Here is a 27,069-nt window from a genome sequence, read left to right as displayed (position 1 = left end):
TAAAATATAACCACCCATGAATTTTGATTGGCCTCCTCCTGTTTACATCTATTTTTCTAACAAATTCATTCATTTCTATTTTTCCGTATTTCCTTGCAGTCTTTGTCCAGGGTATTTATACTTCTAATATAGTAGTAGATTTGGAGACTCTAAATCTAAACTGAATTTCCTAACATATACATCCAAATGAATCAGAATTTCACATATTTTGAATTTTTTCTGTGATAACTACATGTTTTCCATTAAGCTTTTCTTAATTTATTTTAACTTTAACCAAATCTGTAGGCTCTTTGCCTGTTGTTTATTTTCGTGGATTCACTATTACAGTGGTTCATAAATAAGGGTCCCAGGTCGGACAGGCCCTATCTCTTGTGATTCTGGTTCAGGGTTCTGACATTAGTTCCTGGAATCTGTATTTTCAAAACACTCCCAGGTGATTCTGATGCACACGCAGATGTAAGAATCAATGTCATGGAAGACCTTTGTCAAAACATGTGAACTTTTATCTCCAATCTTAACAGTAATTTAGAGTCATTCCTCTATGGATTGCATGCCCTATTTAAAGGAGATTTCCGTATTTCTTCAATTCGAGATGAATGGATCTTTGCTGACATGGAATTGCTAAGAAAAGTAGTAGTCCCTGGGATCCGTATGTCCATTAAACTCCATCAGGTAAGATGAGATTTTTCTAATTCATTACTGGTGTTTACTGATCCTTCTTCACATGATTTCAGTATTAGTCCATTCTCACGCCGCTGTAAGGAATACCCGAAACTGGATAATTTATAAAGGAAAGAGGTTTAATTGACTCACAGTTCCACAGGGGTGGGGAGGTCTCATGAAACTTACAGTCATGGCGGAAGGGGAGGCAAACACATCCTTCTTCATATGGTGGCAACAAGGAGAAGTGCCAAGCAAAAGGAGGAAAAAAACCCCTTATAAAACCATCAGATCTCATGAGAACTCACTCATTATCACGAGAGCAGCAGCATGGGGTAACTGCTCCCGTGATTCAATTACCTCCCACTGGTTCCCTTCCAGGACATGTGGGGATTATGGGAACTACAATTCAAGATGAGATTTGGGTGAGGACACAACCAAAGCATATCAGCTTCCAAATTATGTGTCTTAGGAACCTTTTGAGAAATATTCTGATCTGAATAAAAGAAAAATGTGATTTCATGACAAGATATATTAAATCTTTAAAACCTGAACCTATGTTTCTAATAGTAAATTTGAATATTAACATTAGAGAGTGACAGATATAGGCATGAAATAAGTAAAGGTCCTTGGTCTCCATAATACTTATTTTGACTTCATATCATTGTAATTCCTGCCTATTCCCTGTATGAATATTAGCCAACTCTAAATGTAGTGTAGTAAACTTCAGGAGTGTTACAAGTACTGCTGTTACTGAAGGATGAATTTCATTCCATGTGTTTTATAGAATAATAGGTGGTTAGGACAGACTTAGGCTTAGCTAAATATCTTAATAGGGTAATGACATTAAAGTGAGGCCCTACAATGCATTTCTAAAGCCCTAGATGATTGCAAGAATATATTGTGAAATTAAGTACTGGCACTTGTTCCTCCATTCCACTGGATGGTAGTTATCAGATCTGATGATAGAGACTTCGTGATAAGACTCATTAAAGTGTATCTGCAGTGCTCAAATATAATTGAATATTTTGCCCCCAAATAAAATGTAACTTACTTTTCAAGTCATTATAGTATAATATAAAGTGTGGGAATTAAATTAAAAACTTCACATTCTTTAGGAACATTACTAATAAGGAACACATTATTTGAAAATCTCTTTGAAATAATGGAATACTGTTTGAGGGTGATGCCCCAGGACTGACAACATTTATAAACAGGGAGGTGAGAATGTAGAATTGGAACCCAGGAACATGGAGGGATGAGGGGAGGAGAGGAGGTGGAGAATGTAATGCAACCTGAAGAAGTTCCTTAATTCTGATATACCTTCTGGGAGGGTGGAGATTGACCTATAAAGTCACAAACAACAGCCATTTATTGATCATCACTTTGAGCAAGACATTAGGTTGTCTATGAGGATCTCTCAGGCAGGAAAATCTAGATGTGTAAATCAGTACTGGTCATTGCCAAAGTTCATGTGCTCATGAAAATCCATAAAAGTGAACAATAGGCTCATATACTAAAAGAAAGGATATATGCATCTACCTTACAACCCAACAATTCTACTTCTAGATGTTTACACAAGAGAATTAAAGTACAATTGATTCTTGAACAACACTGGTTTGAACTGCATAGCTACATTTATACACAGATTTTTTTTCAGTAAATGTACTGGAAACTTTTTTGGAAATTTACAACACTTTGAAAAAGATGAACTACAAAGCCTAGAATTATCAGTAAAATAAGACAAACTTAGGTATGTCATGAATGCATAAAATACACATAGATACTAGTTTATTTTATTATTTGCTACCATAAAACACACAGAAATCTATTATAAAAAGTTAAAATTTATCAAAACTTACAAAAACACTTATAGACTATACGTGGCACCATCTGCAGTTGAAAGAAATGTAAACAAACAAAGATGCAGTATTAAATCATAACTACATAAAGTTAACTGTGGTACATATTAATATTATACCACTACAGTAATGTCATAGTCACCTTCTGTTGCTTTTTCTGTGAGCTCAAATGTTGGGAATGTGCTTAAAACGCCGTGTGGCACTGATCATCTCTGTGTGAGCAGTTCGACTTTCCAGTAAATTGTGTATTTCAATAAAAAGAGCTCACTTGCAGTTCTCCTGTATTTCTCATTGTGTTTAGTGCAGTACCATAACCTTAAATAACACCATGGGATCCATACACTAGTGATGCTGAAAGGGCCCCCATGAAACAGAAAAGTCACAATATTAAAAGGAAAGGTTGAGTTGCTTGATATGTGCCATAGATTGAGGTCTGCAACTGTGGTTGCCCACCATTCCAAGATAAGTGAATCCATCTTAAGGACCAGTGTGGAAAAAAAAAAAATTTGTGAAGCTTCCACTGTTACTACACCAGCAGGTGGAAAACCTTGCACATTTTACAAAATACATTTTCGTCTCATGTTGAAAATAGAGCTTTTATGTTGGATGCAGGATTTCTATAAGAAAGGCATACCTATAAAACACTAATATGGTTCAAGAAAAAGTGAAGTCATTATATGGCAACTTAAGGCATAGGGAAGGTGAAGGATTTAAAGCTGGAAAATTTAATGCCAGCAAAGGATGGCTTGATAATTTTAGAAAGAGCTTTGGCTTTAAAAATGTCAAGATAACAGGAGAAGCAGCTTCTGCCAACCAAGAGGCAGCAGATGAGTTCCAGATGCCATTAAGAAAATCATTGAGGGGAAAGGATATCTGCCTGAACAGATCTTTAATGCAGGTGAAAGTACCCTATTCTGCAGTGGGGTTTGGGGGTGGGGAAGCCACAAAGGACACTTTTTAGTAAGGAAGAGCACCAAGCACCAAAATTTAAGGCAGGAATGGGTAAGCTAAGTTTACTGTTTTGTGCAAATGCAGAGAGGGGTTTATGATCAGGACTGTCTTTACCTATAAAGCCGCAGACCCCTAAGCCTTGAAGGGAAAAGATAAGCACCAACTGCTATTTTGATTGTACAACAAGAAGGCCTAGACAAAGAGAACTCTTCCTGGTTTGGTTCCACCAATGCTTTGTCCCTGAAGTCAGGAAGTACCTTGCCAGTAAAGGACCTTCTTTTAAAGTTCTTTTGATATTGGACAGTGCCTGTGGCCACCCAGAACCCCATGAGTTCAACACCGAAGGTGCGGAGGTGGTCTGCTTGCCTCCAAACAACTTCTCTAATTCAGCCTCCAGATCAGGTTATAATAAAGACCTTTAAGGCTCATTACACATGGTACTCAATGGAAAGGATTGTCAGTGCTATGGAAGAGAACCCTGATAAAACATCATGAAAGTCTAGAAAGATTACACCATTGAGATGCCATTGCTGTTATCGAAAAAGCCATGGAAGCTATCAAACACAAAATAATACATTTCTGCTGGAGAAAACTGTGCCCAGATGTTGTACATGACTTCACAGGATTTATGACAGAGCCAATCAAGGAAATCATGAAAGAGATTGTTGATATGGCAAAAAAAAAGGTAGAGGATGAAGGATTACAAGGTGTGGCTCTTGGAGGGATTCAAGAGGTATTAAGCACCACACTAGAAGTATTAACAGAAGATGACTTTATGGAGATGAATGCTTCCAAGCCAGCACCAGATGATGAGGACGACAAGGAAGCAGTGCCAGAAAACAAGTTGACTTTACATAGTCTGGCAGAGTGATTCGGATTATTCAAGACTGATTTTTGACTTATTTTACAGCATGGACCCTTCTGTGATGTGGACACTAAAACTAAAGCAAAAGGTAGAATAAGAATTGGTACTATATAGAAACATTTTTAAAGAAATGAAAAAGGAAAAATGTCAGAAATGTATAATGGTTTTTGGTAAAGTTACACCAAGGGTACCTGCTTCTCTTCCCTCTCCTTCCACCTCCTCCACCTTTGCCACCTTGAGACTGCAAGACCAACCCCTCCTCTTCCTCCTTCTCAGCCTATTCCAAATGTGAGATGACAAAGATGAAGACCTTTATGATGATCCACTTCTACTTAATGAGCAGTAAATATATTTTCTCTTCCTTATGATTTTCTTAATAACATTTTCTTTTCTCTAGCTTACATTATTGTAAGAATACAGTATATAATATGTGTAAAATGCAAACTATGTGTTAATTGACTATGTTATTGGTAAGGCTTCCAGTCAACAGTGAGGTATTTGTAGTTAACATTTTTTGGAGAGTCAAAGGTTATACATGGATTTTAGAGTGCATAGGGATAGGCACCCCAACCCCTGCGTTGTTCCAGGGTCAACTGTATATGTCTACACAAAGACTTAAAACACAAATGTTTATAGTGTTTTTATTCGTAATAACCTCCAACTGGAAAGTACTCAAATGTCCATCAGCAGACAGGCATACAAATTATGGTATATCCGCACAAAAGAATATTACTCAGCAATAAAAAGAAACTAATAACAAACAGCAGATCAGTGGTTACTTGGAGTTTAGAGAGTGAATGCCAGAGGCAGGAAGGAACTCTTTGAGGTGATGGAAATGCTCTATATCTGGATTGCAGCAGTGGTTACCTGGGTATGCACATTTGTCAAGATGCGTCTAACTGTACACTTAAAATGGGTGCATTTTGTTGTAAATTGTATTTCAATTTGACTTTTAAGAAGATTCTGTTTCCAGAGAGCTGAAAATACAAAATTTCTGTTAACCTTTGCCTTTCAGACATAGTCTTTGATGATGTACTTTTAGTACTTCATAGGTGTTTTTGGACTTTTTTCTTTATAGTTCTTTCCCCACCCTCTCCAACCTTATGTATTACATGTGCTTACTTTTTGGTAACTAAAACTGTTATGGTATGCCGGACGTGGTGCCTGACGCCTATAATCCCAGCACCGTTGGGAGGATCTCTAGAGTCCAGGAGTTTGAGACCAGCCTGGTCAACATAGCGGGACTGCGTCTCTGCAAAAAAGAAACAGAAATATTAGCCAGGCAAGGTATCGCATGCCTTTAGTCCCAGCTACTTGGGAGGCTGAGATGGGAGATCACTTGAGTCCAAGAGTTTGAGGTTACAGTGAGCTATGATTGCATCACTGCACTCCAGCCTGAGCGACAGAGCAACGCCTAGTCTCTAAAAAAAAACCCCAAGAAGAAACTGTTATGATCTGTACAGTATTTACTATTGTATAGTGTCCTACATGTACACAGTACTTTCATATGCATTAAATCACCACAACCCAGAAAGTTATTTTAATCCCAGTTTTGCAGAAGAAGATTAACCAAAACTCAGATTAAGCAAATTCCTTTTTTCATCTGTTCTCTTTCTTGTCCTCTAATTGCTTTTGTAAAATATATTTCCTCCTTATTTATTTTCCTTTATTAGCACTCTTTGAGGATTACATAGTTGTTAGAACTAAAATAAACCAATCAAAATCCAAATGAGTTTACATATGCTATGTGCTAAAAATGTTACGGTCTGTGATATCCTCGAGGACAGGAATAATTTCTTATTAATCTTTATGTTCTCCTTGCTTGGGACAGTGGACTGTAGATGTTTAATGAATGAATTTCATTGCTCTAAAAAAGTGTATCCTGTGCATCTGCTTATAACATCTCAAGTATATTTCTAAAATTCTTCTGAAAACTTTTACCAGTAAAACTGATAACGTCTCTTGAATATTCTTAAAAAGTAAACATTCCTCAATAATAAACATCTTTCCATCACTCCATATTATTGTACAGTATCCCCAAGAAGCAATCACTGCCAGTAATTTGATGTATCTTTTCTGATTTCTTCTAAGCACATACATTTTCATCTATGTGTGTGATATGCTCCTTTTTAAAAATGTAATTTTGCTATGCAAATTAATTGTAACATGCTATTTTTTTCATTTAATATGACATAGACATCTTTCCAAATCACCACATACAGAGGCACCTCACAGTTTTCAGTGTACGTAGAACTTTACATATTTATTCAAGCATTTTAAAGCCAGTGAAGAGATATTTAAACAAGATGAAACATTTTCCACTTTGGGCATGCCTGATAATTTCCAGCATTTTGTTCATTTTCTTAAGAACGTGATTATTGGCCAGGCATAGTAGCTTATGCCTGTAATCCCAGCACCTTGGGAGGCTGAGGCAGGAGGAGGATCGCTTGAGCTCAGATGTTTGAGATCACCCTGGGCAACATAGGAAGACCCTGTCTCTACAAAAAATTTTTTAAAAAATTAGCTGGGCTGGGTACAGTGGCTCATGCCTATAATCCCAACACTTTGGGAGGCCAAGGTGGGTGGATCACGAGGTCAGGAGATCGAGACCATCCCAGCTAACAAGGTGAAACCCCATCTCTACTAAAAATACAATAATTAGCTGGGTGTGGCGGTGTGTGCCTGTAATCCCAGCTACTTGGGAGACTGAGGCAGGAGAATCACTTGAACCTAGGAGGCTGCAGTGAGTTGAGATTGTGCCACTGAACTCCAGCCTGGAGACAGAGCTAGACTCCGTCTCAAAAGAAAAAAAAAATGAGCTGGGCATGGGGGCGTGTGCCTGTACTTAGGAGGTTAAGGTGAGAGGATTGCTTGAGCAAAGGAGGTCAAGGTTGCAGTGAGGTATGATCACGCCGCTGCACTCCAGCCTAGGTGACAAAGTGAGATCCTGTCTCCAAAAAAAAAAAGTAGAAAAAAATGTTATTGCTTATGTCTGGACTTTTATTTTTCATTCAAGTAATTGTAAAAATACTACTCTACAAAGATGGCATTCCTTACCTAGTAGAACTATTTGCTAAAAGATAGTATATCAGATGACATCTGACTGTCTGCTTGTATAGGAAAATATGAACTCAGTATTTAAAATAAAAATTAGGAGAGTTGGTGTATGATATACAGAAGTTAAGAACTGCTTATCAGTATATTATGAATGCTATCTTAGATCAAGTGGTCTAAAAACAGGTTAGAGTCCAAGATTCTTGTGCAAGAGATTAATTGAGGGGTGCACTCAAGAAATGTTTGTAAAGAAGTGTTAGAAGTGGGATGGAAAAAGGGAAGCAGCTCAGCAAAATGTGTTTTAGCTGAATTCTAGCCTTAGCTGGATTCTAGAAGCAACTCTGGAGTTAGCAGTATCTCCAAAAGTTATGCTGTGTACTTCCTTACTTCTCATCCCATACAGAGAAGGATGTACCCCTCCCCACCCCCAACACCGGCGTTTCCTACCCAGGTAGCTCCATTAGCTGAAGGCAATTCCTAGAAGAGAGGTACCTTCTAAGAATTACCCTAATTTGCTTAGGATAATGGCCTGCATCCACATCCATATTGCTGCAAAGGGAAGTGACTTAATTCTTTTTTATGGCTGCATAGTAGTCTTTATTTCCTTTATCAGATTTACCATTGATGAGGACCTAGGTTGATTCTGCATCTTTGCTATTGTGGATAGTGTTGCAATGAACATAAGAGTATATGTGTATTTTTGGTAGAACAATTTATTTTCTTTTGGATTTATACCCAGTAATGGGATTGCTGGGTCAAATGGTAGTTATGTTTCTTTGAGAAGTCTCCAACTGCGTTCCACAGTGACTGAACTAACTTGCATTTCAACAGTGTATAAGCATTCCCTTTTCTCCTCAGCTTTGCCAGCCTCTCTTGTTTTTTGACTTTTTAATAATAGTCTTTCTGACTGGTGTGAGATGGTGGTTTTGATTTGCATTTCTTTGATGATTCATGTTGTTGAGCATTTTTTTCACATTTGTTTGCTGCTTGTATGTCTTATTTTGAGAAGTATCTGTTCTTGTCTTTTGCCCACTTTTTAATGGGGTTGTTTTTTGCTTATTGAATTAAGTTCCTTATAGATTCTGGGTATTAGACCTTTGTTGGATGCATAGTTTGTGAATAGTTTCTCCCATCCTGTAGGTTGTCAGTTTACTCTGTTGACAGCTTCTTTTCCTGTGCAGAAGCTCTTCAGTTTAATTAAGTCTCACTTGTCAGTTTTTGGTTTCGTTGCAATTGCTTTTAGGACTTAGTCATAAATTATTTCCCAAAGCTGATGTCCAGCATGGTGTTTTCTAGATTGTCTTCTAGGATTCTTATATTTTAAGGTCTTACATTTAAATCTTTAATCCATTCCATCTTGTGTTAATATTTGTATATGGTAAAAGGTAGGAGTCTGGTTTCATTGTTCTGCGTGTGGCTAGCCAGCTACCCTAGCACCATTTATTGAATAGGGAGTCCTTTCTCCATTGCGTATTTTTTCAAAACTTTGTTGAAGCTCAGATGGCTGTGGGTGTACAGCTTTATTTCTGGGTTCTTCATTCTGTTCCATTGGTCTGTGTGTCTGTCTCTTACCAGTACCGTGCTATTTTCGTCACTGTAGCCTTAAAATTTGAAGTCAGATAATGTGATACCTCTGGCTTTGTTCTTTTTACTTATAATTGTTTTGGCTGTTCAGGCTCCTTTTTTGGTTCTATATAATTTTAGAAGCTTTTTCTAATTCTGTGAAAGATTACATTGGTAGCTTGATAGGAGTGGCATTAAAGCTGTAGATTGCCTTGGGCAGTATGGCCATTTTAACAGTATTGATTCATCCAGTCCATAAGCATGGAATGTTTTTCCATTTGTGTCACGTCTGATTTCCTTCAGCAGTGTTTTGTAGTTCTCTTTGTAGAGATCTTTCACCTCCTTGGTTAGATGTATTCGTGTTGTGTGTGTGTGTGTGTGTGTGTGTGTGTGTGTGTGTGTGAGTGCATTGTAGATGGGATTGCATTATTGATTTGCTTCTCAGCTTGAATATTATTGATTAATAGAAATGCTACTGATTTTAGTACACTGATTTTGTATGCTGAAACTTGATTGAAGTCAACAGTTCCAGGTTCTCGGCTTGAATATTATTGATTAATAGAAATGCTGCTGATTTTAGTACACTGATTTTGTATGCTGAAACTTGATTGAAGTCATTTATCAGTTCCAGGAGCCTTTTGGCAGAGTCTTCTCGCTTCTCTAGGTATAGAATCATATCAGCAGCAAAGAAAGATACTTTGACTTATTTTCCGATTAGCTTGCCTTTTTTTTTGCCCCCTGTCTGATTGCTATGGGTAGGACTTCTGGTACTGTGTTGAATAGGAGTGGTGAGAGTGGACATCCTTGTTTTGTTCTGGTTCTCAAGGGAGATGCTTCCACCTTTTGCCCATTCAGTATGATGGCTGTAGGTTTGTCATAGATGCTGCATCCTGGAGATTTTGGCATGTTGTATCTCTGTTTTCATTTATTTCAAAGAATTTTTTTTATTTCTGCTTTAACTTCATTTTTTTACGCAAAAGTCATTCACAAGAAAGTTGTTTAATTCCCATGTAATTGTGTGGTTTTGAGAGATCTTCTTGGTATTGATTTCTGTTTTTATTCCACTGTGGTCCAAGAGTATGGTTACTTTTATTTTGATTTTTTAAATTTATTGAAACTTGCTTTATGGCCAGGCATGTGGTCAGTCATAGGGTATGTTCTATATGCAGATAAAAATAATGTGTAGTCTGTGATTGATGGGTGGAGTATTCTGTAGATTTCTATTAGATTCAGTTGGCTGCCAAGTGTCAAATTTAAGTCTAGAATTTCTTTGTTAGTTTTTTGCCTTAATGATCTAACACTGTCAGTGGGGTATTGAAGTCCCCTACTATTACTATTGTGGCTAAGTCTTTTTGTAGGCCGAGAAAACCTTGTTTTATGAATCTGGTTGCTCCAATGTTGGGTGCGTATATATGTAAGATAGTTATATCTTCTTGTTAAATTGAACCCTCTGTCATTATGTAATGACCTTTTGTGCCCATTTTTACTGTTGTTAAAATCTATTTTATCTGATGTAGGAATAGTGACCCCTGCTCTTTTGTTTTGTTTGTTTGCATGATAAATCTTTCTCCACCCCTTTACTTTGCACCTATGAGTGTCATTGCATGTGAGATGGGTCTCTTGAAGATACCAGACAAATGAATCTTTTTTTTTTTAAATCCACCTTGCAACTCTGTGTCTTTTAAGTAGGGTGTTATATTCAAGGTTAATATTGATATGTGAGGTTTTGGTCCTATCATGAAGTTGTTAGCTGGTTACTTCATAGTTCTACTGTGTGGTTGCTTTATAGGGTCTGTGGGCTGTGTTCTTAAGTGTGTTTTTGTGGTAGCAGGTATTATTTGTTTCCATGTTTGGAGCTCCCTTAAGGATCTCTCGTAAGGCTGGTCAAGTGGTAACAAATTTCCTTAGCACTTGTTTGTCTGGAAAAGATTTTGTTTCTCCTTCAGTTATGAAGCTTAGTTTGGCAGGATGTGAAATTCTTGGTTGGAATTTCTTTAAGAATGCTGAAAACAGGCCCCAATCTCTTCTGGCTTATAAAGTTTCTTCTGAGAAGTTTACTATTAACCTGATGGCATTTCCTTTGTATGTGATCTGATCTTTAAGAGTTTTTCTTTAGTATTGACCTTGGACACCCTGGTGATTGTATGCCTCGTTATGTTCATTTTGTATAGTATCTCACAGCTGTTCTCAGATTTCTTGTACCTGGATGTCTACCTTTCTAGCAAGATTAGGGAAATGCTCTTGAGTTATTCCCTCAAACATGTTTTTCAGGTTGTTTACTTTTCCACCTCCTCTCTCAGGAATGTCATTAATTGGTAAGTTTGGTTGCTTTTCATAATCCCATATTCCTCAAAGACTCTGTTCATTTCTTTTATTCTTTTTTCTTTATTTTGTCTGACTGAGTTATTCCAGAATACCAGTCTTCAAGGTCCAAAATCTTCTGCCTGGCATTTATTAACTTCCTAAACTTAGGAAGCAATTAAGCATCTTTAAGCTTCAATTTTTAAACATCAAAAATGCAGGTATTATCAACCCAACCTACTTGACAAGATTGTGGTAAGATTCCAGTGAAATAGTGTAGAACATTTTATATTGTGAAGCATTATTTATGTGTACAGTATTATCTCACATATCTCAACCCCCCAGCTAACAGGCTCTATCCTTAAGATAGATCTCTTACTCTCCCTCTTCTCCTTTCACATAGCACAAATTCTGGTCAGTTGACTTGAGTGCAAATGGATTACTTTACCTAGATACAGAAATTTGTCAACCTCCCAACTATAAGTATGAAAGCAGCCTATAATATTTACATTTCTTTAATATACCATTTCAAAACTGCAGATTTATGTTATGGTTATTTCAGTATATGTCCTGTCCCTGTTAATGTGTGGGTTTTATAATAGGGAGATACATTTCGTATCTTCTTTGTTTCATCTATGCTGCCTGCCATAGAGTCTTGTACATGGTAAATACTGAATAACTATCAAATGAATGAGTAGTTATTAAGACCAAGAGGCTTTTCGGAGAAAACTTTACCAACTTCTCTAGGACTAGGACCGCAGATCTGTGCTCAAAGCTCATAGATTGGAGCTGTATCTTAACTAGATGAGAGGCAGGATAAAGTGGTATATTAGAACCCATTTTAGAGATACGAGTTTATACGAAAAATACCTAGTTAAAAAGAAACACAATATAGAGACCTTTTATATAGTTTTAGCCTTCCTTGGCTAATAGTGACGTAATCCTTCAACAGAAAAAAAACATGAGCAAAGATATGAAAAACCAACTTGAAAGAGAAAAACAAAACACATAAAAACCAGAAATGATATTTATTCATCTGGAACTTAGAGGAGAGGGTTGGATTGAGGAATTTACCAAAATATTATAGCAGTAATGAGCTAATTCCTAACCCAGTTATGATTGAGAATCTATAATTTATCTCTAATATTAACATGTGTTGAAGTATTCATATTAAACTAGTTTTTAAGAACTTTCACTTAGTAACTGTAGAAGTTATCAGTTCTCTTATTTTCCTTTAAAAATTTATATATTATTTTTGTATTTAGGATCATTTTACTTCTCCAGATGAATATGATGACCCTACTGTGCTGTATGAAGCCATAGTATCTCATGAGAAAAACCTCGTAATAGCCCATGAAGGGGACCCTGCGTGGCGGAGTGCAGTACTTGCCAACTCTCCCTCCTTGCTTGCTCTGCGGCATGTCATGGATGATGGCACCAATGAGTATAAAATCATCATGCTCAACAGACGCTACCTGAGCTTCAGGGTCATTAAAGTAAGTGTTTGAGGTATTTATTTGTGTCCAAAAATTAAAAGTTGAATAACTTGATTTAAACTTTTATTTTTTATTTTTATTTTTTTTAAGATAGAGTCTCACTTTGTGGCCCAGGCTGGAATGCAGTGGCATGATCATGACTAACTGCAGGCTCTTGACCTCCCTCGGCTCAGGTGATCCTCCACCTCAGCCTATCGAGAAGCTGGGACTACAGGCATGCACCACCATGTCCAGCTAATTTTTGTGTTTTTTGTAGAGATGGGGTTTTGCCTTGTTGCCCTGGCTGGTCTCACACTCCTGGGCTCCAGTGATCCACCTGACTCAGCCTCCCAAAGCTGTACAATTACAGGTGTGAGCCACCGCGCCCAGCCTTTATGTAAACTTTTAAAAAGTGATTTAAAGTTTTTTCACAGAAAAAAAAATGTAATGACCATATTACATTAGTCTTTCTTGTTTATGAGCACTTGATTTGACTTATTTTTTTCAGTACTTTATTCTGTCCTCTGAAAGTTTCTCATGTGCCATAAAGCCTTAAAATTTTTGGTTATTTCAGTTTTGACAGTCTTTTATCCATTAAATGGCAGGTCTTGTATCTTTTATATATGCAATTTGAGCAGCATTTCTTTTTAAAAAGTCAGCACCATATTGCTAATATAATATGATTCCTAGGTTGCAAAATGATAGCATACCGTGTACTTAATAGAGATCAGAAGTTAAATAGTTCTTTCTAACTTTTCCTTGTTTGTTTGTTTTTTTAAACATCTCAGGGCTTTAAGACACTTAATTTCTGAAATTTTGATAGTTTATAGTTATTTATTTTTTTAATTTACATTAATCAGCCCACAAATGTCATAAACATTCTTTCAACTCTAAATATTTATCTCTCATTTCTATAAAAGATACCTATTATCCTATTTATCAGTGCTCTGCCAATTTAAAAAACTAAATTGACTTCATTTTACTTAATACTTTAAAGACAGAGCATGAAGAAAGAGCTCTGTAGATACTTATTATTTAGCAATCTGCTAATGACAAAGGGAAATTGATTACCTCCTATTTAAACGTGACCTACTTATATTTGTTCCCTGCTTTTCACAACTGGTTATCATAATGTCTTTTGTATTCCTCCCATTTCTGCTCTTCTGTTTCTGTGAATTTTATTCTTGGCCCCTTAACCTAATTCCCTTGTGTTCTGGTTTTCAGGTGAATAAGGAATGTGTCCGGGGTCTTTGGGCAGGGCAACAGCAGGAGCTTGTTTTTCTACGTAACCGTAACCCAGAGAGAGGTAGCATCCAAAATGCAAAGCAAGCCCTGAGAAACATGATAAACTCATCCTGTGATCAACCTATTGGCTACCCAATCTTTGTCTCACCCCTGACAACTTCTTACTCTGACAGCCACGAACAGCTTAAAGACATTCTTGGGGGTCCTATCAGCTTGGGAAATATCAGGAACTTCATAGTGTCAACCTGGCACAGGTGAGCCAAGGGGTTGCATTATTCAGTGCTGGTGTATTCCTGACCCTGTCAATCTAGGCAGTGTGCATCACCTGGGAAGCTTGTAGAAAAAAGTACAGATGCCATGGTACAATATGAACCCATTATTTCTTAACTTCAAGAAGTAGAATCTGAGCATTCTTACCTTCAAAATCTTATTAGATAAATATGATGTATAACTGTGGTTTAAGAATCATTGCTCTATTACTTGGTAGAATCTTGGAAAATACCCATTATTTGTTTAATTTTCTTTAACTTTCTATTTTATATTACCACTATTAGAATATTTGGATATTTTTTCTATACAAACGGAAAATTAAGAGAAAAACATAACATGCAAGTTGATTACTTTTTCTGATTTACCGTTCTGTTCCAACACTAGGGGGAGCACTCTGAACACATTGAGACTTGATGGCAATGCAGAGATACTACTGACTTTTTAACAATACATTCTCACTCAGATCTGAAATTTACAGTGTTTTCAGATATTCACATGATGTTTTTTCTCTGTCTTTTGTCTAGTAAATTATGATGTCTGGTGTAGGAACATCATAGTTTGGATGATGAAGAAATATTGCAGAACATAAGTGTTGTTCAGATTCTTAAATATAGCTTAAGAAAACCAAATCTGGCAATTAAATTAGCAAACTCTCAAATGTTCAATCTCTGCCCAAACAGAAGGCACAATATAAGCCAGGGGAGTGTTCAAAGAAATTTTCTTTCCAAAAAAGATCTAATATGCTGGAATTACCTTAAAGAGGTTCTTTCCCCCTAAGACAAATGGCATAGAGATAGAGTGCCCAATTGTCCTTGTTTGCTTAGTCACTCTCCATTTTTTAAAAATAGGAAAAAATGATTTCAGCACCTCTCTTCAAGTGTAGTATATTAACAGTATAAATGAATTAGGTTTTCAGGGGTTACATACTTCAGAGTCACTGAACAGACGTTGGCACTGGTAAGAATTCTGTTTCCAGGCCTGGCGCGGTGGCTTACGCCTGTAATCCCAGCACTGGGGGGCTGAGGCGGGCAGATCACAAGGTCAAGAGATCGAGACCATCCTGGCTAACATGATGAAACACCGTCTCTATTAAAAATACAAAAATTAGCTGGGCATGGTAGCGGGCACCTCTAGTCCCAGCTACTCGGGAGGCTGAGGCAGGAGAATCATTTGAACCGGGAGGTCGAGGTTGCAGTGAGCCAAGATTGCACCACTGCACTCCAGCCTGGTGACAGAGCAAGACTCCGTCCCCCACCCCCAAAATAAATAAATAAATAAATAAAAATTCCATTTCCAGCTATGATCTTAATGGTACAACTGAGTTATATACGGTTCTTTATTATGGTGCAGGACAGATAATAGAGTTTATAAAAGATTTGAGGCAGTGAATATGATGGGTATAGTTCTTAATTAAGCCATTCTTTGAAAACGTAATGAGTTTTTTTGTTCCTTGGGATCTTGGGATAATGCTTCCTACTTCGGTATTTGTTCCTAGGCTTAGGAAAGGTTGCGGAGCTGGATGTAACAGTGGTGGCAATATTGAAGATTCTGATACTGGAGGCGGGACTTCCTGCACTGGTAACAACGCAACTACTGCCAATGATCCCCACAGCAACGTGTCCCAGGGAAGCACTGCAAATCCTGGGCAGGGATCAGGAACTGGACTCCACCCACCTGTCACATCTTATCCTCCAACACTAGGTAATATGAAACAAAGTTATATGTCTAACGTTAGCTTCTTAGCCATAGAGGCTGATTAGTATATATATGTGATCTACTTGGAAATTCAGAAATAGAATTTTTTTTTTGAGACGGAGTCTGGCTCTGGTGCCCAGGCTGGAGTGCAGTGGCACAATCTCGGCTCGCTGCAAGCTCTGCCTCCTGGGTTCACACCATTCTCCTGCCTCAGCCTCCCGAGTAGCTTGAACTACAGGCGCCCGCTACCACGCTCAGCTAATTTTTTGAATTTTAATAGAGACAGGGTTTCACCGTGTTAGCCAGGATGGTCTCGATCTCCTGACCTCGTGATCTGCCCACTTCGGCCTCCCAAAGTGCTGGGATTACAGGCATGAGCCACCATGCCCGGCCCAGAAATAGAATTTTTTTTATTCCAAGTTGTACATTATTCCATTTGTTCATACTATTTTATATATATAAAATATATATTTATTTGTATATATACTTTTAAAACTTGATAATTCAATGTAAACATTTTAGTATATTAAGGATTCTTTAAAAATATAATTTTTATTTTTATTATTTTTTATTTTTTGAAACGGAGTCTCACTCTGTTGCCCAGGCTGGAGTGCAGTGGTATGATCTCGGCTCACTGCAGGCTCCACCTCCTGGGTTCACACCATTCTCCTGCCTCAGCCTCCTGAGTAGCTGGGCCTACAGGTGCATGCCAGGCCTACAGGTGCATGCCACCATGCCCAGCTAATTTTTTGTGTGTGTGTTTTTAGTAGAGACGGGGTTTCACCATGTTAGCCAGAATGGTCTCGGTCTCCTGACCTTGTGATCTGCCCGCCTTGGCCTCCCAAAGTACTGAGATTACAGGCATGAGCCACCACGCCCAGCTGAAAATATAATTTTTAAAGGCTAACAATATTTAACTATTATAATTAACTTCTCCCCTGTTGGACAATGACTTGGTTTTTCTTCTAACATAATGTTGTAATGATCTTTGTATATAAGTCTTTGTAATCATTTATTATTTTCATAGGTCAGAGACTTTAAAAATGAAATCACTAGGCCAAAGCTTATGAGAATAAGACTCTTGATATATAATACCAAAAATCTTTCCAGAAAGGTTTTGTTTTGTTTTTAACCATGTGGAGTCAGTTGAAACCTTATTCCTTCTGCATACCAGGTGGATTGTAGATCTCATGTCAAAGGGAAATTAATAAAAGCATACTTTGAGGGCCTAGGGACAGGGACAGTTTTCTTAATTAGCACATAAAAAGTACTAATGACAAAATAAATGATAAGTAAGTTTGAAGATTGTCAGTTCCTGCCTCTGCTCTTGCTTGCTCCAGGCTTGCTCCAGGGTGGCAGGAGAAGGGGTGGTCTTTAATTTTATTATTTTAATTTGCATTACTCTGATACCTAAGAATGGAAGTTTTTAATGAATTTATCAGCAGCTCCCCTTTCTAAAGTGCCTAGTTACATCTTTTGCCTATTTTTCTATTTGGTTATCTTTTTCTTATTGATTTGTGTTTTATATTCTGGATTTGAGCTCTTTCAGTTTTCTGTACCACAAATATCTTTTCCCATGCTGTCCCTTGTCTTTTCATTCTCCTACTGTGAAGAGTTACGTGCCTTCTTCTGATGAGAAGTCCTTAATTTTAGTGAGAACAACTTACTAATCGTTTATTTTGTCATTAGTACTTTTTATGTCCTAATTAAGAAAATTTTCCCTGTCCCTAGGCCCTCAAAGTATGCTTTTATTAATTTCCCTTTGACATGAGATCCGCAATCCACCTGGTGTGCAGAAGGAATAAGGTCTCAACTGTTTCCATATGGCTGGGCAGTTGATCCAGCCAGATGGAGAAGTTGATCCTCTCCCCGACTGCCCCCCTGATTGCTTCACATGAATCAGATAAAGTTCTAAGACATTTACTTAAATTTAAAGACATTTATTAAATTTAAATATATATTCCAATGGGATTCAAGTGAAGAGACCTGTTAGATCAACATTTTGGATGTTGTTTTTTTGCTTCTGAGTGAAAACCTAAAACTTTCAGTGTTCTTTAAATGTACTTTTTGTTCTTACCTTGATGAGCTCTTTTTCTTTTCAGGTAAAAAGTACATGTAACTATGTTTTCAATGTAATTAATTTTACATTACTCTTATGAGTCAAGAAAAAGACAAGTCCGAAGAATTATATCAAGCCACTTGAAAAAGGCAGAAGAACCTGCTTTTCAGTGCCACTGATCATTCCTATTTAGTAGTGCGTGGTATTCACTGTCTCTCTATAGGCAGTGTAGCTTTTCCTTGGTAGAAGTTGAAAGGGCAGTAATACTATACTTTGAAAAATAGTAGTTATAGAGCTTGCCACATAGTAGGGCCTTAATAAATATTTCTCTTTTTTAACTGGCAAAAATTATATGTATTTATGGTATACAACATCATGTTTTGATATGTGAATATATTGTGAAATGATTAAATTAAGCTAGTTAACATATCCATCACCTCATATACTTATTTCTTTGTGGTAAGAACATTTTAGGAGCTACTCAGCAATTTTTAAGCATACAACACATTATTATTAACTCTAGTCCCCAGGCTGTACAGTAGACCTCCAGAGCTTGTTCCTCTTGAGTTACTGGAATTTTGATCCTTTGATCAACACCTTCTCTTCCCCAGCCCCTGGCAACCACCATTCTGCTCTCTGCTTCTGTGAGTTTGGGTTTTTCAGATTCCACAAGTGAGATAATGCAGTATTTCTTAGTAAATCCTTCTGACCTTCTCATTTCCGTGAGATACTTCATTTCTGATATATTATGGAAGTATTCTTGTTCTTTTAAAATATTTCTGTGAAACATATTTTAGGATTTATTACAACCTTAAGTCCTGATATTTGCTGTAAAATATTTAGTTATTAATTATATCTTTCGTATGCCCCAGAATTTGAACTTTAAAAAACTTTAGCAAATAAAAAATATATTACAGAAACCACAGAAGAAAACAGATCTCAGATACATATTTCTTTTCTTAACTTTAAAAGTTTTAGGCATAAACATTAAGTTCTATCAATTCACCAATTAATTGCTTAGGGGAAAAAGTCTTAGAAGCTGCAAAAAAGTATTGTGTCTGAGTCATTCTACTTTGAGTGAGTGCTGCTGTTTCTCCTCCTAGGCACTAGCCACAGCTCTCACTCTGTGCAATCGGGCCTGGTCAGACAGTCTCCTGCCCGGGCCTCAGTAGCCAGCCAGTCTTCCTACTGCTACAGCAGCCGGCATTCGTCCCTCCGGATGTCCACCACTGGGTTTGTGCCTTGTCGGCGCTCTTCCACCAGTCAGATATCGCTTCGAAACTTGCCATCATCCATCCAATCCCGACTGTCGATGGTGAACCAAATGGAACCCTCAGTTCAGAGTGGCCTGGCCTGTGTGCAGCACGGCCTCCCTTCCTCCAGCAGCTCCAGCCAAAGCATCCCAGCCTGCAAACATCACACTCTCGTGGGCTTTCTTGCAACAGAGGGAGGTCAGAGCAGTGCCACTGATGCACAGCCAGGCAACACTTTAAGTCCTGCCAATAATTCACATGCCAGAAAGGGAGAAGTGATTTACAGAGTCCAAGTAAGTAAGCCCAGAGGTGGTCTTGTGCTGTTTTTGTTGCTTATTTGTTTTTATTTCTTATTTGTTGAATGAAGGACTCTTGTGAAAACACACCTTATCTCACTTTGTCTCAAGACTAGAATATTTTTGAATGTTGGGGAAAAATTGCTTCAGACTTAAAAGCTGAAAGCAAATGGTTTTTGTGGTGGTGATACATGTTCCTTGTTCAGCCATTGTCACATGGCCATTGCAGTGAGGTCTACCAGAGACTGAAAAGAATTCAAGAGGTAGCTCTTCAGATTTTTTTTTTTAATTTCATTATAGGAATTTAAAAAATAACTTGAGACACAGAGTCCTGTGAAAAACATTTTGTTTGAGATTATGTAATTTTTCATCATCAAGAAAAAAAAGAATTGGAAATGTTTTTATTTACCATGTAGATTGTAGATCCCAGTCAAATTCTGGAAGGGATCAACCTATCTAAAAGGAAAGAGCTACAGTGGCCTGATGAAGGACTTCGGTTAAAAGCTGGGAGAAATAGCTGGAAAGACTGGAGTCCGCAGGAGGGCATGGAAGGCCATGTAAGTTCTTTTACAAGCTAGCGGTCTGGGGCTCTGCCTTTTTTGAAGTCCGCCTCACTTGGATGCATGGTTTTAGCTGATTTTATACTTATGTATAATTTTCAGACAAAATTGCTACTACTAATCCTAGGTGGGGGTAAGAGTTTGTGAGTATATTCCAGGTCTCCAGCACTAACTTCTTATTTTATTCTAAATCATTAGGTGATTCACCGATGGGTGCCTTGCAGCAGAGATCCAGGTACTAGATCCCACATCGACAAGGCAGTACTTCTGGTCCAGATTGATGATAAATATGTGACTGTAATTGAAACTGGGGTACTAGAACTTGGGGCTGAAGTGTGAGCCAGTGTTTTATAAAGACATTTCTTTTTCCCTCTCAATTCCAAGGCATTGGAAAAAGAGAGGAGCGAGCAGAAGATGCGTGCAAATATCACTTTGATCCTATGTGGGAGAGACTGAAAACAGAATGAGCTTGGTTAAGCGCCTCTCCTTTGCCCCTCACCCTGACTCCTGTCACTGTCTCCATCCCCAAATAAAGCTGAAATATTTTTTTAAGTTAGCTGCCGAGAAAACATTTTGCATGAAGGATAAAGTTCTGTTAAAATACATCCTTAAAAAAAGTTTTTCCTACGCATTGCCTATGCTTTAAATCAACAAACTCTTCATTTCTAAACTATGATCTCATATTTTTCTAATTTCTTTGCCAAAAATAATTGCCATGTTTTGTCATAGAACATGAAATTCATTTACCTTAATTTTTAAAAACAGACAAGTGTAGAAATGTTCCGTTTGACTTATAGCAGTATAAAAGTTTAATGTACAGTGAAAGAGACTATGAACAGACATAGATTTATCTTATTCCTTGAGCGCTAAAAACTTTAATGAAAAAACTGCACTAATTTTTTACAGCAATGCACTAAAGTCTGAGATTTCTCAGAACATTTATTTATATATAAAAATAAAATACCATTATTTAAATTGCCTTTGGGATTAGCCCCTTCCCTTTCCTTATAAACATAGGTAGCAGGAACTGTGCTGCTCATTTTTCTGTTAGTAGTGTGTACTTCATGCCAGGACATTGGATATTTTCTTTAAAGTGAATATGGAATCTCAAGATATACATAGCTTCATCATTGACATTGCCCAGAGCCAATAGTCAGCGGATCGGTCGTGTGAACACCACTGCCAGCTCCTGTGTCTACATCTCAGAGGAGCCCACGCGCTCTGCTTCTCTCCACCAGGGCAAGCTCTGCTGGGCGTGCTTCTGGGAAGAAAACACTTTTATTTAAGAAGCAGATGAATGTCCAGGAATTTAAAGAAAGGCTCGATTGCCTTTTATTTATGAGTTTCTAGCTCTTGAAGTTATTCACATGCAGTTCAGTTAATCAAGTAAAATTTTTTTCAAATAAAATTATCCAAATGGTGCAGTTATTGTTATTAAATCCTTCTTTAATAATTTTGCTTTTTATTTTTCCCCTCTTCTTTTTCTGTTACTTGAATTTTATTTCTTGTAATTTATAGTGTGTAGCTGTAAATTGAAATATTTATAACTGTGAAATTGACTTAATTCATATGTTGTGTCATAACTTAAATTTTATTTTTTTTTAAAGTGTATATTCAGGGAAATATATTACTCATATTTACAATTGGGTGATATGGGAACTTCAATTTAGATTTAATTTGCAACTTTTAGCATTTTTTTAAATCCTTGATAAAATTTTCCCTTTTGGTGTGAAACTCCAAAGAAAATTGTACATCTCCTCTGAGCATTTAGGAGCAGCCATCTTTCTACCCCTTGTGAACAGAACATTGAAAGAAACAGGTAAAATTAATTTTAATGACACATTTTGTTTAATCCAGTATAGTCAAAGTATTACTATTTCATCATAGGTCATTAGCCATATTTCAAGTACTCAGTAGCTACATGTAAGTAGTGGTTACTCTATTAGACAGTACAGATTTAAAGTATCTTTTGTGGAGGTGACAGAAGAGAGAAGCTGTTTTTCCTACTAATTCTGATGTAGATCTCACATTATAGCATAACATTACAGTAGAAGGAATGAAAACTAAGAAAGTAAATAGTGAACATACAAATCTTACTGCATTTCCACTTTAAAACGTATTTATTTTCCCTTTTTCTAATTTTAAACTTCTGTGGTCATCCAGAACCTAATGTGCCTTGTGTTGACATTTCCATAGACTTCACACTTTACAAAATTTGCTGTTTAAAAATACTTGTGAAATGATTTACTGAACCTTTGTACAAAGGTACCCTTTCTAAATTGACCATTTAAAAATGTATTTTTCTGATACTGTCATTATATTCTGCATTTGCCTCATTTTGGCAGATCTACAGTATGCCATTGAAGTTTAGTGTTGTTTTCGGTTTTGGAGGGTTTTTTTCTGAAACTGAATTTATAATCTATTTCTCTATATACATATATTTTTTAAATCTTCTGAAAGGAACTATGTTTCCTGCTGCTTGTTCCCTTCCTGAAGTGAATATGATCTTTTCATGGTCATTGCCTAGATAAGAGATAAGTAGAGCCTTTTCAATCTTAGATGGAAGATAATTCATTTTCCCACACAGAAAAAAAATCTGACCTTTACATGATTTAATCAGAAGGGCTAGAATGTTTTAATTTCTAGCCCTCCTCCAAAAAAAAATTTAAACACATCACGTACTCTGAAAAAAGTCAGATTTCAAATGCAAGACTAGATTTTATATGGAACATATATGTTGGGTTTTGATTTTGGGTAACAATTGGTATATATTTTTCTCAAAACAAGTTGAATTTTGTTAACATGTAATTCTTTAGTGAGTTTATAAATTAGAATGTGAGAGAAGCCCTGTTGTTTTTCTTAAGAGTCTAAAACTGACAACCTTTTAAAAATCATAATACTTTTCTAGTAATTGCATCGGGGAAATGGTGATAATTGAAGAAAGATTCATTCTTAAGAATAATTTGATCTAAATTATTATATGGAAATAAACATACTTGTGTTAACTAAATTGATCATAAATTCTTGTTCCTGCCTCACCCCTCACCCCCCAGAGAATAGTGAGTGACTCGTTTAGATTATCTGCTTAACTCTTTTCAGTTATGTACAAGACTTCAGCTACATTAATGTCTTTAGCTTATAAATTGCCAATGCTTTGATTTCCATAATTTGAAAGTTAAAAGATGTAACTAAAATACTAGCTTTTTTATTCATTTCCTTTTAATGGAATTGTACGATTGAAATCTTTGTTTTATCTTGTTTAATTCTTCTCCCACCTCCTCTTTTGAGGGAAAGGTAATCATGGAATGAGTTATAAATTGTTGCCTTTTTTTCCTTTATTTCTTTCATTCAGTGGCAAAAAAACATTTTTTAACTCCTCACTAAGCTTTTGGTTAATCTTCCAACTTATACCTTGGTATGAACTCTCTTTTTCACCAGTTTCAACACTAGATAAAACTTTAATGTTGACTTTTGGTAAAGAACTTTAATTTTTCCAAGAATCTAGATTAACATAAGATGGTGATATTTAAGGAACTTGGAAGAGTAAGTGGTGAGGCTGTATGTATATTTTTTAAGAGATTACCTTTTAGAAAATGAGTGGACAAATTTAACCAGTGTTCTGCCTTTTTTGACTTTGTTACTGGAGGATGATAATCTATTTCTATTAGATTTGAAGTATTTTGGAAAATATTTCAAGTATATCTGAAATACTTCTAATTCTTAAAACAGAAGTAGTCAGACAATGTTTGTATCCTAAGTGAGATGTGGAGAATTACTCTGTATACTAAATGTCAGGCAATGAAAATATAAGTTTTTGTGTAGGAAACCTAGTAAGAAGATGTGTTTTTCTTTCTGAATGAGTTTATTTTTCGATCACATACCAAAATATAAAACTCAGCCTCACATTTTTCAGCAAGGTTAGCTTAGCCTTGATAAATTCCTCTGTGCTTCTGAGTAGCATCCTTCTGCCTCTGCTTAGCAGCTCTGCATTTGGTGGATTGCTGTTGTGAGTCATTCATCCAGCACTGGGCCTTTTAAGCTGAAGATTCACCCAGTGTCTAAAAATGTCCTTTTCGTATAGCTAGCTTTCAAGCATCTTTCCGCCTAAATAAATATGTGACTTGAGAAAAAGGTAATAATGATTTTGTCAGAATTATTTGAACTTGTATTTACTAGCTACTTAACTATAAACTGCTGTCCAGATTGTTAATTTCATGTATATTTATTTTAATTAATTTTTCATGAATATGGACAAAGCCTTTTCTGGGGTGTGTGTGTGGTTTGTTTTTTAAGTCCTCATTATTCATTTGTATTCTTTTTCTGTGTAATGTAATCATATAAAGTTACTTTGGAAACAGACCCAGTTAATTTTCTCTTTTGATAGGATACATGGTTTAGATAAGGTATAAAATGTCCCTTTTTATTCTAGAGGCTTTTCCTTTAATTCAAAGATTAGTGGAGAGAATAACGTCAGTCAAGCCTTATGTGGTACATGGAACTTGCTAATGGACTTTGGATATTCTGTTTCAGTCTTACGTGGATATTGCTTTATTGGTGTTGAGGAAGAAGAAAATTAGATACTACCATGCATTGGGACAGCATAATTCTAATATTGCATTGAATGTGGCTTTTTAAAAATAAGTATTAAAAAGCCAATCCTTTTCTTCATTTATCTTTTTTTTCTTACTTTGGTTGATATGCACCCAGTCCGTCTTATTTTTACTTGTTAAATGTCTAGGAAGAATTGCCATTGGAAAGGAATTAATTATTATACAAATAAATCAGGTAGGATATGAGTGGAGTAAGTGCTTGAAACAGAAGTATATTTTCTTCTTTGAATCACCTCACCAGAGTCATCTGTCAAGAATTATGTATAACAGTTTATTGCCTACAAGCCACATACTCTTTCTGAATTAAGATAAATAACTTATATTTGTGAGTTGAATTTCATTATCTGCCATTTTATGGAATCAGCCTCACATTGTTTGGTGGAACTAGAGCTGATCGTCACCACAAAGTTATATGACAACTCCGTTCTAAGACTTATACCTATTATATAGGGTTACACCTTTTTTCTTATGCCTCAGCTCTGTACCTGACAATTTATGATTCAGTGGAGCCAAGCTAGAAAGGAACAAAGGTCATCTAACACTGTGATGGGGATGAATTCCTGGGTGTTACCTGCACAATGAGGTGGTGCCCCGGAATTCAGAGCAGAGTAGTAATAGAGCATAAGATGGCTGCTCCAGATGACTCTTGGGTTTAGTGTACTTGTGATTGAACAAGACTTTTTATAGATGAAGCTTGATTCTACAACCAAAATAATAGAAATGGGTGGGGGGATCATGTCTGCTTATGCTTTTTAAAAGCTTGTGGTTTAAGTAAAAGTAAAATGTAAAAACTGATTAACCCTATACAAGTCTGGCAATGAGCTCAGCATGAGGAAATGGAAGGAGGAATATTGAAAATGATTCTAGGAAAGTGAACGTAAGAAAGGAAAATGGGTTTTCCTTTTCTGATCATGGGCTCTGGAAAGTTCATGGCCTTTACCAGCATTCAGCATAAACCAGAGATAAGGACATATGTACTTACGTGTGTCTGTGAGTGTGTGTGTGTCTGAGTGTTATTCTGAACAGCTTGTAAATATTGTAGTTGTTTAAAATGGAAAATAAAGGCTGAGTTTTTTTGGCAAATATATTGCATCAAAAATACAGTATTGACAGTGGATAAAACACTGAGGAAATAAATTTTTTTTCATTTTGCTTTCTGTCCATTTTTTGTCAAATTGAGAAAAATTAGAGTACACTATATTAAGTTCTGTATGGCATGTTCACACTTGGTTCTGAAATAATTTTAAACAAGCTTTGGCCTGTAAACATGTGCTTCAGCTTACAGTAGATCAAAAGCATACATCATACTTCATGTTAAAAGATAGTCTGTTTCACACTTTTCTTAGTAGTAGTTTGTATCTTCTGAATTTATCTGGATGTTACATATTAACAATATTAGATGGAACATGTAGGATAAAAATGTGTGTGTTCAATCACAGACTAAATTACAATACAGAAAATGGAAAGAACATTTGGATTATGGTCTTCAAAATCAGGCAGGTACAAACTTGTTTATATTTGCAGTTTGTAATAACTCAGTGATTTCACATATAATACTTAAAGAAAATGCAAGCTAATTTAAAATGAGAATAGACATATTCTTGATTAAATCACTTATAATCCTTTAATGCATCATTTTAACTATTAGAACCAGAACCAGCAGGATACAGATTATATGCCTTTTGCATCAGAGTTCATATAATTTGGTATCTTTCTTCTAGGGTCACAGTGGCATAAAACACATCTTCAAAGAGAAGCATTCCCTGGATAAGTTGCATTCATCGTAAAGCCAGAGATTCAAAGGGCTATTGACATGAAATTTAGGTCCCATAAAACTTCTTCCTTATCCTTTCTTTTTTTTTCTTTTTAAATCCAGATCCTGCACAACCTTATTCTTAAAGTGCAGTTTATGTAAGATTTTTCCTCCTAAAGGATCCAAGAATGTTTTGAACTGTAGCCAATGAATCTTGCCATGTTAGGTGTGTTTTTCCCTGGGGTAGAGTGGAAAGCAACACTTTGTGAAGTTAAGGGCATGACAGAATGGTGGCTTCCTGGGTATTTAAGCAGCACTTACATAAAATATTTATTCTCAGTCTGGGCAATAGAGACCCCTTTTCTACAGAAAAATTTGAAAATTAGCCGAGCACGGTCGTGTGTGCCTGTAGTCCCAGCTACTTGGGAGGCTGAGGTGGGAAGATCACTCCGCCAGGAGGCGAAGGTTGCAGTGAGCTGAGATCAAGCCACTGCACTCCAGCCTGGGTGACAAAGCGAGATGCTGTCTCAAAAAAAAAAAAAAAAAATTCCTCCTTCATATGTGCTTATCCAAGGCGACTGAATATAATTAAGCTTC

The 27,069-nt window shown here is 36.5% G+C and overlaps 1 protein-coding gene across 10 annotated transcripts in view; it reads left to right on the top strand.

Moving 5' to 3' along the window:
- The window catches only part of PCNX1 (pecanex 1), a 203,654-nt gene extending 177,783 nt beyond the window's left edge, over positions 1-25,871 (top strand). For 9 of the 10 annotated variants that reach the window (XM_003901999.4, XM_009211866.4, XM_017961304.3 and 6 more), the window contains 7 exons: positions 522-672; positions 12,522-12,752; positions 13,956-14,230; positions 15,742-15,947; positions 19,104-19,546; positions 19,966-20,106; positions 20,308-25,871. In XM_003901999.4, the coding sequence (XP_003902048.3) occupies positions 522-672; positions 12,522-12,752; positions 13,956-14,230; positions 15,742-15,947; positions 19,104-19,546; positions 19,966-20,106; positions 20,308-20,448 (1,588 nt within the window). In that variant the 3' untranslated portion in view covers positions 20,449-25,871. The remainder of the gene's footprint in view (positions 1-521; positions 673-12,521; positions 12,753-13,955; positions 14,231-15,741; positions 15,948-19,103; positions 19,547-19,965; positions 20,107-20,307) is intronic. The other variant, XM_003902000.5, reaches the window with a different exon arrangement.
- The last annotated feature ends 1,198 nt before the right edge of the window (positions 25,872-27,069 follow it).

This window comes from Papio anubis, chromosome 7 (assembly GCF_008728515.1).
Source record: "Papio anubis isolate 15944 chromosome 7, Panubis1.0, whole genome shotgun sequence".
Lineage (NCBI taxonomy): Eukaryota > Metazoa > Chordata > Mammalia > Primates > Cercopithecidae > Papio > Papio anubis.
Note: the sequence above shows the minus strand (reverse complement) of the source record. Positions and strands in the feature narration are given on the sequence as shown.